The sequence below is a fragment of the Chaetodon trifascialis genome, chromosome 7 (genome assembly GCF_039877785.1).
Source record: "Chaetodon trifascialis isolate fChaTrf1 chromosome 7, fChaTrf1.hap1, whole genome shotgun sequence".
Lineage (NCBI taxonomy): Eukaryota > Metazoa > Chordata > Actinopteri > Chaetodontiformes > Chaetodontidae > Chaetodon > Chaetodon trifascialis.
Genome location: NC_092062.1, coordinates 21,882,996 through 21,897,891, shown reverse-complemented (window position 1 = coordinate 21,897,891; position 14,896 = coordinate 21,882,996). Strand labels below are relative to the sequence as shown.

The 14,896-nt window shown below is 42.5% G+C and overlaps 1 protein-coding gene and 1 long non-coding RNA gene across 4 annotated transcripts in view; one reads left to right on the top strand and one right to left on the bottom strand.

Annotated features, from left to right (window-relative positions):
* Window positions 1–4,313: 4,313 nt before the first annotated feature.
* On the top strand, window positions 4,314–5,192 carry LOC139333332 (uncharacterized). The gene is made up of 3 exons (XR_011602322.1): window positions 4,314–4,398; window positions 4,789–4,827; window positions 4,969–5,192. It is a non-coding gene; the product is annotated as an uncharacterized lncRNA (long non-coding RNA).
* Window positions 5,193–8,814: 3,622 nt separating this feature from the next.
* Window positions 8,815–14,896, bottom strand: part of grik5 (glutamate receptor, ionotropic, kainate 5) — a 79,893-nt gene continuing 73,811 nt past the window's right edge. For 2 of the 3 annotated variants that reach the window (XM_070965915.1, XM_070965916.1), the window contains exon 22: window positions 8,815–14,205. In XM_070965915.1, the coding sequence (XP_070822016.1) occupies window positions 13,576–14,205 (630 nt within the window). In that variant the 3' untranslated portion in view covers window positions 8,815–13,575. The remainder of the gene's footprint in view (window positions 14,206–14,896) is intronic. The other variant, XM_070965917.1, reaches the window with a different exon arrangement.

The following is a 14,896-nucleotide window of genomic DNA, read 5'->3' as shown; positions in this document are numbered from 1 at the left end:
ACGAAATGCGTTTCTTATTTTTGTTTTGTGCTGTAGAGTTCTGCTACGGCAGGAAACAGATAAGAAAGATAAGCTAAATGCTGATTGAAGGGAGTGCATAGTGAAAGACTCTCTATAGCAGTGCAAGGTATTACTCAGACTGAGACGAAAAAAGACGCAGCAAAGACGTGTGTGTGACTCTGGTACTACTGAAAATGAGCCACACCTCAGCTGTGTCATCTAAGTCAAACTCAAGGACAGACAATAAGTGAGCATGCACACAGTGGAAGGGATGATGTGCAAATTGGTAGTTTTCTTGCATTTCAAAAATAGTTTGGTAGCTCAAAACACTCAGCCACCTCATTTGTAGTCACTTTTTCTCTGTTTGTAGTAGTTTTGTGTCTCTTTTTAGTCACTTTGTGTGTGTTTGTAGTAATTTTGTGGGTCTTTTTAGTCACTTTGTGTGTCTTTGTAGTCATTTTGTGTCTCCTTATGGGCATTTTGAATCTTTGTGGTCAGTTTGCATCATTGTAGTGGTTTTGTGTCTCTTTTGGCCTGTCCAGTAATCCATTCATGATATTAATACATAAGATAACTAACTACCTGTCACCTCGTGAGTCATAACAATAACAATTGTTGAATCTTGCAGATCTGAAAGTTATAAAACCTACAAGCATGACGATGATTTACATTACAAGTTTTACCCAAGATGTGAAAATCTCTTACATGCTTTTCCCTTTGCATTAATCCTGAGCTCACTGTGCACAGATACAGTATAAATCCTTGTGATGTCGTGCTTTCTTGTTTCACCTCAGAATGGGAGTTCATTTCCTGGTGGAAATGAACTCCCATTCATAATTGAGAGTTTAGGAAACACCACCCTGATACAGGAGAGATAGCCGAAAGTGTTTGGGGAATAAAATGTGGTTTATTTCTAAGAGTTATCCGACTTGTTTAATTTTTTTGAGGATGTGTTCAAGCTCACTGGTCACCAGGAAACATCATTTTTGTAATTTCACCTTATTGCAGACACATATCCTTTGGTTCTAACAACAGCATGTTTGCCAGTGTATCGTTTACTTGGATCCTTTCTGGGGTCCATATTTAAATACATTACGTATAATCCACAGTGCGTTTACATACAGTAAACAGCAGAGTTACATTGCCTCTGTCTCCAACAACAAAGTGATAGATGTACAAAACATTAAAATAAACGATTTCAATGGATTGACCAGTAAAACAAAACATTAACACTCTCACTTTCCCGAAAGTTCATGTACTGTATTTAATACAGTTTTTAGCAGCCAGAAGCTCACTGGAATTGTTTTGCTCCATTTATACTCTATAAGTATTCATTATACCATGGCCACTGAGAGTTCTCAGTTCTGATTGGTTGGAAGCTGTGGATTAACTTTCAGTAACCAGACAGTATAACCGGACACCTATGATGTACGTGTTTGATTGCAGTATTAAACTGTAGGTTTAAACTTGCTACTCAGACACTCAGTTCTACTTAAGTGAAGACCTACTTTAAGTGTCATAAGTAAGTGCTGATCATGCAAAACAGCCCATTTAAGAAGAATTTATGTGATGTTATCGCATTATAATTATTGATGTGTTCATGAGTTGAATGTTGCAGCTGGTAAGGGGGGAGCTAAGTTTATTTACTCTATGTACTGCCATGCAGTAGTAATCTCTAATAACACATCATAATATATATATTTGCACTAATAATCTGAATCTGCAAATAAGTGACTAAAGTAGACCTAGTGGAGTAAAAAGTACACTATTTCCCACCAAAATGAAGTTGAGAAGAAGTAAAGTAGACATTAAATGGAACTGCTCAAGTTAAGTACAAGTACCTCAAAACTGTATTAAGTACTGTACTTGAGTTTATGGTTACTTCACACCACTGGTAAAGACAGCAACAGTGAGGCTTAGCTAAAGAGCTTGGTGTAGCACAAACAACAACCAAAAAATGGAATGAATAGCTTCCCAGCGAGAACCAGTTTAATTTAATATGGTTTTGACATCTGCATAAATCTGTGGGCCTACGTCCACATTAAGTAACGGCCAGAGGAGGATGTAAATAGAGGACCTAAATAAGCTAAGCCACGGTGAACATGGTAGCATGTGTCTGGGGCACAGCTGGAGGAGAAAGGAGGGAGGACTGGAGAGGAACTATAACCAAACCCACGCAGAAAAGAAGTAAATAGCTTGTTTCAAAACTTTTAAAAGTCCAAGCCTGTTCCTGTTTCCCAAGCTGCACAGACGACAGATACTCTGAGACCAGGAACAAGGGTTCAGCTCTACTTTATGATGTTTAGCTACTTGGAACAGAAAAGTGAGATCAAAATTAGCAGAATCTGTAAATTAACGACTGATATGTTTTGATGGTGTTTTGTTGATGGTGTCCTTAGTGTCGGTAAACATGCTGCACATCATTGTCAAAAATACATCAAAGCATGCTACATATAACCTGCTGTATATAGATATGTACACTGTATGCATGAGTTTATACTGGTTTGGCCTAAATCCAGCGATGTACTGATTTACACATTTCTATTGATTTCTTTGCACTACTTATTGTTTGCACATTATAGAAAGACTTTGACATGTGGAAGTTGTATGTTGTTATTTATTGTTGCCTTCCTTATGTTAGCATCAGTTTCTTTCTTCCTGTAAATTGTTCCTGCAGCTGTGTGCGTGCATTGGCAACAACTTCAAAACAAAGTCAGACTCCTTGTATGTGTGCACAAACGTGGCCACTAAAGATGATTCTGATTCATCCCGCGCGTGTTGTACATCGGCCTATAACTTGACAGGTATTTGCCGTTTCTTTTATTTCACAAAACAGGAGCGCTTCTCTGCACATTATCATCATTTGACCACATGAGGCCACTGTGCTTCTGAGGGTTTCCGGCCCTGACCATGGCAGGGAGGAAGGAACTACTGCAAGTCATGACAAGTCAATTGAAGTTTTATGATGGGAAAACTGAGAAAACACAGCAGGACCTTCTACTATTGAAGCATATCTGTCATTTCGTTGGCCTCCTGCAGACACAGTGTGCAAAATGGAAACCCTCAGCAGATCAGCTCTTGTATTCATGTGCTTCATTTACATCACGATCCAAGGTAGGATAAAAGATGTTCAATTTTGGCAATTTATGAAATGCTGACTGCAGTTATATTAAAACCATTCATCTTTCACTTCTTTCACACCAGTAGCAACCCCACACGATAAAAAGTTAAGAATAATAATCATTATCTTGATTAAATAAACCTTTCTTAAGTAAAAGTACACAAGTACTAGCAGCAAAATATGCATCAAAAATGATAGTAATGTTCTTCTTGAGTTTTAGCCGGCTGAGGACCATGCAGTATATACAGTTGTCCAGTTGAATCTATCACAGTGCATCATAGTTTGTGAATGCCTCATGTTCTGTATGTAAAGTCTGAATCTTCAGTCACTCAACTGTCGGATTAATGTAGTGGAGAAAAAAGGATATTTCTCTCTGAAATGTAGCAAGGTGAAAGTGTAAAGTAACTCAACACTGTACCTAAAGTCAACTTTAGTATGGCTTCAGTTTTGAATAAAGAATCATAAAAGAGTAAAACTGACATGATTTTTTCATGGATCGTTTCCATTTCTATCATTCTTCCTGCTACAGCTTTCTTTTTCTTTTTCTTTTTCTTTTCCAGCTCTTGAGGCGCAAGAAGTCAAAGTCCAGCCTAAAGTGACTGGATACCTCGGCCATGATGTCACCCTGCCATGCCAATTCATCCAAGGACCAAAGCACAGCAATATCACTCACGTTAAGTGGAAGCTCAAGCCACCAGAAGGAGAGAAAATCGTCATTGTTGTTTCTTATTGTTCATTTGGAGTTAATATTTATGATACACTTCTAAAGGAGAGAGTGGAGATCGCAGAACTTTCTTTGGTAATTAGAGCTGTGGAAATGAGAGATGCAGGGTTGTACACCTGCCACATTGCAACTTTTCCTGGCGGGGCATTTAAAGGAATCACCAACTTTGTCGTTCAAGGTGAGTAAGAAAAGCATTTTCACATAAAGTGGACACATTGACATGAAGCATATAGACAATCTTCAAAATTAGCAATTTGAATCCAGTGTTTGTCTGTTTTCTCTGTTCTTATCTAACTCTTTCAGTGAGACTTTCACCTGGCTAAATGAAGAAAAATCCAAAAATTAAACAAATAAATGTATTTCCCAAGATTTCAAACTATTCCTTTAACGTAACATCAGCGAAAGAGAGACTGTGATGGAGTTTGGAGTTGATCGTGGTTGTGTTTCTTTTCTCAGAACAGATATCGATGTTACCGATGATGATTGCTGCTGGAGTTTTCGTGCTCATCGTTGTGAGCGTGTTTGCCTCAACTTACTTCATCATCAGAATCAGGTGTGTGTCTCGTGTATTTTATGAAGAATTATAGGGTCTGAGCTGCTGAAAAGGAAACTCCTTCCATAACTAGGAAGATTAAGTTCATTTTTACATTCAGTCCAGTCAAAATGTAGAGAAGCTGTGATCCATTGGTTTATTTAAGTTTATTATTATTAAGTTTATTTAAGATCCTTTAACAGTACACTATGTACTGTTAGGGTTAGGGTTATCTCAGTGAGTTAAAAGGATATTCACTTCTGAAGACCGCTGCAAAGTAATTACTTATAACTGTATTTTCTTTATCCAGAAAGCCTGCGAGTCTTCCTCTATTTCTAACCAGCAGCATATTTATTTATATATCTTGGTGTTTGTTTCAGTTCCCTTGACAAACGCTCATCTGTCTTTCAGATACGGTCGGTCCAGCGATCAGTGATTGAAAGAGATGAGGTGAGCTCGGAGTTGGTTTGAGGTTTCATACTTCATTATAATGAAGGAACATGTCACCCAGTGCAACAGCGAGACTCATTGATGTGTTTTTATTAGACTTTGGACAACAATGGATCAATGTTGGTTTTGTTCTTTTTGCAGGGTTTGATGGCAATAAGAAAAATGTAGAATATCCTCCAAAACCTCAGCTTGAAGCTTCTCCAGGCCCTCGATTCCTGCTCTCATGAATCTCAGTGCACCTCATTTTCACCAGCCAATCATGATATTTTTCTGTAGGTGATGCTCCTACGTGCCACTCATATCATGCACACAGTTTTAATTAACAAAAAGTTTGGATGTAATAAATAATACATGAGAAATCCAAACATGGCAGCCATTTATTCCTGTGAAAACTGCTCACCCAGCACATAAACTGAAAAAAAGTTTCTCCTCCTGCAGTGGGAGGCCAAAATAGTGATGAATAGCAATAAAAAATATTGTATATATATTTTATATATACTGTAATTGACATAATTCTTGTATTTTTAGCAGTGCTAGCACTGCAGCTGTGAGACGGCAATGTCGGTTTGTTGGTTCTTAGACTGAAATATCTCAAATATTAGTGGACGGATTGCCCTGAAATTTTGTGAATACATTCATTGTCCCTAGACGATAATTCCTGACTTTGATGCTTCCCTGACTTTTCCTCTAGCGCCACCATGTGGCTGACATTTGTGGTTTTGAGTGAAATTTTCCCGGAAATCTGGTTTATGGCTGAACTTGTTGTATTTTGGCAGGATTTGGACCCAATAGCAGACAGAAAGCAAGGGTAGAATAGGAATTTATTGAGTGGATAATGAAGGAAAAGGGGAGAAGGGAGATGAGGATGCACTGCAGTCCAGAAAGCCTGGGGGTCAAGGCTCGTGGCTAAATGATCAACGGCCATGGGTGGATGTAGGCTGGAGACTCCAGGTATCAGGAAACTAGTAGCAAGGAAGTCCTGGGAATAGCAGGTGAGGCAGAGGCACTGAGGTAGAGAGCAGCTCAGAGAAACACTGGAGCGCACAGAGCTCAGATGGCGTGAGTACAGCATTGAAAGCACGAGGTGGTGGAGGCACAGGTAAAACTAGGTGGTGATGGCTGTGGACTAGAGGCTCGAGGCAGGTGGAGGTAAGAGGCTGGGCGGCGTGGTGGCAGAGACGCAACACAAGAGATCAAGTACCAGTAATCAACATGAGAGAAACCAAGACTAAAAATAAACTTCTACTTGCAGATAGCACTAGTAAAGCAGCCAACTCCACCACCAGGTCCTCTGCAGTCCACAGTCTTTATGCTGTGCTTGATTGTGATGAGTCCCAGCTGTGTTGGAGCCAACTCCCAAGTCACTGGGAGAACCACGCCCAGCCTCTGCCAAAAAATGACACCCAGGAAACAAAGGCCCACACCTCTCCACAGTACACAAGAAAATACCAGAATTTCCCAAACCACCACAAAACTATGATGATGACATTCCCATCAGCCTCAACTGTACTTAAATGCTAATTAGCAGTTATTAGCATGCTAACATTTTAAACAGCGTCACAGAGGCACTAGTATGGCTGACTTTAGTCTCATCTGAATGTATGTTACAGTCTGGAAATTCGCTATTTACAGCCCTTTCTGTTTGGTAACAAGTCTATATGAGTCCCAGGGTGATTCCCAGCTTTCGATTTTGACTCTGACAGACAAACAACAAACAAACGCTGCTCCTGAGGGCTTGACATAAGGTGCCTCATCTTATTGCAATCAGCCAAAAATACAAAGCTATGTCGAACAGTACAAGAGCAGCACAGAGATTTTCCTTCCAGCGTGTTGCTCAGTTCTGGGATATAGACAACATAAATGCATGCAATAAGAGTTAACAACATCTCTCCAATCCATCAAAGAGGAACAAAGAAAAGAGAGACAAACATTTAAAGTTACACAACCAAAAGGAAAATGGGTGAAAAATAACATTCTGCTCCATGTGGCTGTGATTTATTGACGTGAGCCCTCTTTATTACAGCTGGTTTGCAGTGTTTTGAATGTGAGCCCTTTTTAGGGTTAGAGCCTTTGAGAATCAGAGGGTTGTTGTGGTTGAACTCCTTCAAAGTGTTAATTCTTCTTTCCTAATTATGCCCCTTTCTTCAAATGTACCTACAGCAGCTTTAAACCAAATACACGAATATCATATTATGATACAGTACTGTGCTGCGTGCATAGATTCTATGTATGCAGGTGTTGTAGTCTGAGTATGCTTTATTCTACCAAAAACAAAAAGTTAAGGATGTTTACATGAAAAAAGAGAGCTGCTCAGCTTGATCTCCTCCTGCAGGTCGTTCCGGAGTCGAGGGTCGCTGGCTCTATGTTGCCACTATGTTGCCAGAACGAGAAAAAAAAATGCTAAAAGTAAAAATATCCTTAGAGACTTCATCTTATATTGAAATTTACTGACATGTGTGCACAGGTCCGTAAACTGTCTCTTCCTTTGCTTTAAAACGGAACTAACTTTTTGTTAGTGGCCATTGTTGCTTAATAAAGCTCTGCATTTTCCCAGAAACCTGCAGTTTCTCATTTCTCTTGCGTGCTGTAGAGTTCTCAGGACAGGAAATTGATGATAAAGACAATACAAATGCTGGGATTGAGGGCCATTTTCCTACAGAACAAGTACTTTTACTTTTGATACAAATACATTTTGCTGATGATAATGCTGCATTTAGGCAGAATTTGGACCCAACAGCAGACATGCACACAGGGACAAAGGGTAAAGGGAGGTGGGCTGCACGGTGGCGCAGCAGGTAGCGCGTGAGAAGGTCGCCGGTTCGATTCCCGAGTTGGCCATTCTGTGTGAAGTTTGCATGTTCTTCCTGTGTATGCATGGGTTCTCTCCGGGTACTCTGGCTTCCTCCCACAGACCAAAAACATGCTCATTGGGTTAACTGGTGACTCTAAATTGCCCCTAGGTGTGAGTGTGAGCGTGAATGGTTGTTTGTGTATATATGTTGCCCTGCAGTTGGCTGGTGACCGGTCCAGGGTGTACCCCGCCCCCTGCATAGAAAATGGGTGGATGAAGGGAGGCTACAGGTATGCAGGAAACCTGGGAGTCCTGGGAATAGCTGGTGAGGCACGAGGTACTGAGGTGGAGAGGAGGTCAGGGATCTGCCCTGACCTGGAGCGCACAGAGCTCAGTTGGTGTGAGTACCTGTGTTGAGGGAACATGGTGGTAGAGGCACAGGTGGGGACGGTTGTTAACTGGAGGCTCAATACAGGTGATGGCAAGAGGTTGGAGATCAGTGCAGGAGAACTCACTGAGCAAAACGGAAAAAGACAGGACACTGTAACTGACACGAAAGAAAACTAAATATACACTTATACTCGCAGGTAGCACTAGTAAACAACCAACTCTACCACTAAGCAGCGGAAACAATCCAGCAACGAGTCCTCTGCAGTCCACAGTGCTTGATGGTGATGAGTCCCAGCTGTGTTGGAGCCAGCTCCCAAGCCACCTGGAGAACCACGCCCAGCCTCTGCCAAAAGAGGAAACACAGGAAACAAAGGCCCACACCTCTCCACAGCACACAGGAAAACAAACCACCACAAACACCTTTGTACTTTTGCTTTAGCAGTAGTTTGAATGCAGGAATGGAGAACTGTCACATAATTGTAGAGGCAGTTTAAATAAATTATCTGTGCACTTCCTCCATCTGTGGCTCGATGACAGCGTTTCAGTGGATCACATCACTCAGACATGAGAGGAGAAAACGCAGCGAAGCTTCCGCTCAGAAAGCAGACACGTTTCACTGTGGGGCTGTTTCAATATTTTTTATTCCAAAAGAAGTTTGTGTGTCTATAGGTTTGAACAACAGGGCGAACTCTCTGAGGAACATCTTTGCACCTTCACCCCAGCACCTCCCGCCCCACACCCTTCACCCACAATCACACTATAGAACCTCTTGCTCCTCAATAGGAATAATAACAACAATTTAATCATAATATTCATCATCAGTTTTAATAATCCATTTAGCACTAGTATAGAAATATGAAAAAATACCAAAGAAAAGAACATAAAAGTAAACAAAAAAGGTTTGTCTCGTGGAGCGACCGTTCAGACACCCCATCTGATTTGTTTTGTGACCCTCCCTTCCCTTTCATATTAACACTAACAATATTTTGGCTTTGTAGGGTTTGTACCCTCCTCTTGCCTCTCCACAATAATGCTTTGCAGCTAACAAATGCTTTCAGCTGATGGTTTAAAGCTGTTGATAGCCACTCAATGGCCATGTGGTGCTGTCACATATCTTACACAGAAGAAACCAAAGAAGACATGGAGAAGAGACCGGAGACAATTTTGAAAATTACAAGAACAACCAGCGGGTTTACAGCCCTTAGACGACAAGGGAATCAGAAATGAAGATGCTATAGATGCTTGTGTCTCTGTTTATGTGTGTGTGTGTGCGTGTGTGCTCTGACTACATGTGACTACAAGTTTGATTGGCTCCCGTTGCCTTGTCAGCAATTCTGAACACAAAGGCAGAACTAAACAGAGAGAAGCAGACACGTCAAATCCAGGCCTGCTTCTGCTGACAGCAATCATGCACACAAACAGCATAATGTGTGCAAACAATGTTATCATTCGTTATCTGGAGCACAACAGTGTCGACAAATCTATTTCACTGCAGAATGCATAATTTTATACAGCAATGCAATGTTTGCCTAGACAACAATACCGGCTTTTTTTTTTTTTTTTTTTCAGGGGATTTGTAAAGGGCTGAACCGGTGGTTTTGCAGGCCACCTCACACATTTCCTATTACTGCTGAATATGGATGGATGGGAAGGCAGTGAGTGATCGCGTCCTTGTTGCTGCACTCGTGCTGTTTGGTGACATCTGAGGCCTGGTCCACATGTACACGGGTGTTTTGTGAAATGTAGCTTTGCCTGCGGGTTTTGGCAACTCGTCCACACACAAATTGCATTTTAGGTCACTGGAAACAGACCTTTCAGAAAACGTGAAGATATTCAGAAACTCTGGTTTCAGTGTTTACATCAGGGACAACAGAGTTTCTGGCTTGTGATATCAGAGTGGGTGCCGTTACCTCCTTTGTTTACATGAGGCTATGTTTTGCCGAACAGCAGACGTGGCCCGGTGCTGCTGGTGCTAACCTCGCTAACAGGACTTTTTTATAAATGTACAGTTACTCTTCCACTATGTTGAGGAGCAGAGGCGTCAGAATGCGCTACAGAGGTCACTGCTACATAATCCAACACTCCCATGAGACAGGCCCCGCTGCCGACGTTGCCAGTTTTGGATGAGACCCGACATCCAGCTTATTGGTGCAATTTAGAGCCGTCTGATTGGCCAAATGGCTTAGGGTTATGTTTATATCACAGCCAGATGGTTTAGCATGCTCTGGATACTGCTTCAATGGAGTTTTTGCGTTTTCATTTGCACAGAGATTAAAAAAAAATGCTTGTGTGGATGGCATTTTATTTTATTTTTTGAGACCAAAGTAGGAAAAAGCCTGTTTTCCAAAACACCCGTGTGCATGTGGACCAGTCATGAGGTGGCTGCATGAAGCTCCTCAGTTAAAGATGAAAAAAAAAAAAAAGCAGTTGGTAACTTTATGTGTATTGGAGGAGACTCACAGGTGTCAAGAAGTTTCCAGAGACAGATTGTGGTGTAAATGGGCAAACTGACATTTCAAACCAGGAGAAAAAGCTGAAAAGGAAAAACTGATGCATTCAGAAGGCAGGAAACATTGACTTTGGAGCATTGAGAATCACTGCTGAAAAGCATTACATTCATAAAATCTGCTGTCAGGAAATCAAACTGTGAAAGACAAACAATAAGCAAATATGGACACTGAGCAGGATGATGGGAATTCAGTCACATCTTCCACTGAAAACGCTGCATCAGCTAACCCTCAAATCTTGGATGTCAGCATTTCCTTGAATACCCCAGAAAGACGTTTTATAATTAAGCGTACTATCTATAACTCAGTATGTGTATCAAACCACCCTGTAGTCCAGTAAGCAGTGAGTCTCTCTACAGTGAGTATGTTGGGAACTGATTAGGTAACTGATTCAACGAACAGTGAGACACTGATGAGTCAATGACCTGCAGTGCAGAAAATGCTAATACAGCACTTGATAATGATGTCATATATAAAAATAATAATCTGGGGATGATAGGCTATTGTGCAAATAATGACACACTTACATTTGCTCTGAGGGGATCCTTTCAGAGGTGTCATACCACAGACAACACAGCTGCAGCACATAAAAGTAATCACGGGTACATTTGATTGGAGTAAACTAAAGGGAAATCATGCTGCAGTAACAAATCACGCCCGATAGCTGTCATGCATTCATGTAAACAAGTGGATTGCAGCTCGTTCTTTTACGACAGACCTAAAACTGATCTGATCTGTTTTACTTGTGATCCTGAACATCAATGGAAGCGGGTTCTTGGTTCCATTTGGATGAATAAAATGACTGATCTGCCCACAAACAGGCGCTGATGAGAGGCCATGGTGTATAAAATAAAGCAGACTTAAAGAGGCTGGCAATACTGCGTATTTTTTTCTTTGTCAACAGATCCCATTAAAAGCCCCAAACCACCAATGTGTTAGTCTGTCTCGCAATACTCTGACTTCCCAGCCTGTTTGTGATACTCTGCCCCAAGCCCCTTTGGTCCCACTGAAGATGCAACTCTTAAAAAATGGGCACAAATATAAAGTTTCATTAAAAACATTTTTTCTTTTTTTGCAAAAATAGCTGGGCACTGCACTTTTCAGCAAACATTACTCAGTGCAGCGACGTGACTCATTAATGTGTTTTTAATAGTTTTTAAACAATGGAGGTTTATGGCACAGAGGAATAAGCTACATGAGGCTTTGGCTACTTATTATGATTCTGGTCTTTTCATTAGATTTGTTGACAAGAAGAAAAAATACTGAATGTCACCAGCCGCATCCTTTAACGTTCCTCATGATGTGATAACTAAAGCAAGTTTGTGAAAGCTGTAGCTGCTTGAGAGATTGGTAATCTGTGTGTACTGTAAAACATATGGTACACTTTGAGTAATCATCAGCAATAATATGAAGTGTACACAATTTAAGGTTAAAGGGCTAAAACATGCAAATCCACCAGAGTATTCCCATCAAGCACCGTGGCTAATATACTGTAGCGTTTAGATTGTTTTAGTTGTAGTTTCACACACCAGTAAGGCTGTAACTTCAACAACACAATTAAAAGAGAGCAGATTCCTTTCCCAGCCAGAGAAAAAAGCATGTATTTCTTCACAATCTATTTATCAGCATGTTTCCCTGCATTCAACCCCCTCCTGAACGAGTCCCCAGCCACCGAGGGGAGTAATTAGGCGATCAAAAGCTTGAGACAGTATTGACAAGGCTGTGTTGAGTCTATCACTCTGGCAGGAGCCTCTACTGCGAACAGCCAAGTCTGTCTGTTAAACAGAGAGAAGGGAGGAAGCTGCAGCTACAGCCTGCTGGCGCATTAACAAGCCCCTTAAAAGATGCCCAGAATTAACAGATCAGGACAGATCTAATAATGGAAGTAGTTCAGTGAGGGATTTCTCATTCAAATTCAGGAGTGTCCTTTTCACTCTCTGCCTCTTTCTGTTCTTCTCCGTCTTTGCCTCGCCTGGTCTCTCTATCTCGTCTACGCTGTGTGAACAGAGGTGAAAAAGAAGTAAAGGCTTGGCAAGCGTTACCCAGGATAACGAGGGACATTAATTTCACATTTCAAAGCCTCTTGCTCCCTCTCTCTCCCTCTCTCTCTCTCTCTTTCTTTTGTGGCTGTTTGATGATCTAACATTTGTGGAAGGGTGCTGTTGCTGCGTACATGTTCTCCTCATTTTGAGTAGTTACAGCAGACTTAGGGGAACACAATTTTGTACATACATACATACATACATACACACACACACGCACAGTGTAAAGAAAGACAGGCCAACAGTTTCCTCTGCTACTGTTTGCATTATGTTGTCTTGAAGCTGTCTCATCCACCTTCCTTGAAACCATCCAAAAAGCAGCTGTGGGGCACAGGGAGGGACACAAAACACAATGAGCCGCAGTCAAGTTTCTTAGTATGTTATAATCCACCATATTGTCACACATAGTCTGTATTTAACTCTGTAATTCCCACTTTGAACAATGGTAACAAAACAAGAAAGACAACAAAAGAAAAAAACAACAGGAAATAATTCTCTGGAAGTCTTTTAGTTGCTTAGTTTTAAATCACATACGGATACAGTATGTCCTCCGACAAGGCTTCGTTTTTCTAGGGGGGTAGTTCACTTCCAGGGAAGAGTCAGCGGAGGAAAACCAGCGCCCTCAGCTCTAAAGGTGAAGTGAGACGGGAGTAAGGAGGGAAAAAGGAGGCCAGTGGAAAACCATCATCTGGTCATGTGCATTCCCGCTCAGATTTGTCCAAACTGAACAGTTATTCGATACAGAAGCCTAACCATCTCACAGCCTGCTCGCAGCCAGTACTGTATCTGTACGCCTCAAGCTCAACTGGAGAAAGGGTGACGGTTTAATCTCCTTTAAACTGGCTCGTTTTCTACTGGCTGACCTCACTTAGTTCTACTATTTTCCCTCCTTCTCTCCCTCTTTTGTTCTCCGATGAATTTCACCTGTGGAAACAAGCAGTGTCTCCCTCAGCAGCTCAAACGTTCCTCAGTCACCTCATCACTGGCAGCCCTCTCACCCCACCCGCTGCTTCTGCTCTCAGTCCTGATCACCCAGTAGGTCTGTGGTGTTGCTGTTCTGTGGAGGTGGAATGGGTCGGGAGGTATGAGGTGGAGGGCTGTGGTGTAGCCGCCTTGGGCTGGGCCCCCCTCCACCCTCACTGTCTGTGTTGGATGAGGATGGGGGTGGGGGTGGGGGTAGCCTGGGTAGGGGTGCTGATGAAGGTGGTATTCGTGTCGTGGTTGATCCTAAACTGCTGCCTGATCTCAGGCTCTGGATCCTCCGGCACTCCTGGCAGATCCTCACGTGGGTGCAGCTGCGGGCAGGCAGCATCACAGGGGTAGGGGCTGGTGGAGGAGGGGTGGTGTTGGCCCCCAGCGGATCATCTAGGATCCGCTGCGGCCCTGGCCCAAGATCGGACGGCCCCGTCCCTCCAGCTCCGCCTGCTCCAGCTCCACCTGTCAGCGGGCCGGCTCCACTGTAGAGCTTGCCATTGCTGAGACGCATCTCGCGGACCAGGCGCAGCGGCCGAGGGGCCCCCAGGGCTATGCGTGTGGGGTGGCGCAGAGCCGCTGAGCTGCTGAGGGGCCGACGACGACGCATACGGGAGCTCTTCTTACAAGAGACGGCGTTTCGGAACTCTGTGATCATCTCCCGACAGACAGACACCTAAAGGAGAAAAGGAAGGAGGGAGGAAAGAGGGAAAGACGGAAGGGAAGGAGGCAAAGGTAGGAGGGGCGCCACAGACCCAAAGTAGGCAGGCAGCAGAACAACACAGTGGTAAGGCAGTACGTAAACAGGAGAGCAGAGGAAAAACAAGAAAATTGAAGGGAAAAGCAAAACAAAAAGAAAAACAAGGCAGGAACAAGGCAGAAAGAACAGACACAGTAAGGCATGGTAAACAAAAAAAGTCGCAGGAGAAGCGAGGGCACAGAGATCAACAAATGGAGGGATGGTTTTTGAAAACAGAAACGAGGAGGTGATGGGGGAGGACATGGAGATGGGAGAATATCCAAGGAGCAGAGAGAGTTATTACAATCCAAACACACAAAACACCAAAATGTTGTTTAGTTTATGGGCACTTCATTATGACACTATGCACTATGAACGGACAGGCAGGCCTGCAAACTCAGGTGCACATGAACAAACGCACACTCACGCATACAGCAGCTGTACACACACACACACACACACACACACACACACACACACACACACACACATTAAAACACACTTTCACGCCCATCTTTTTTTTTTTTTTTTTTTTATCATTCCAGCAGCATGACTACTGTAATTTGCACACACGACAAACAAAATGCATCAAGTCCACCACAGACAAACAACATTCTCGGTGAAATCA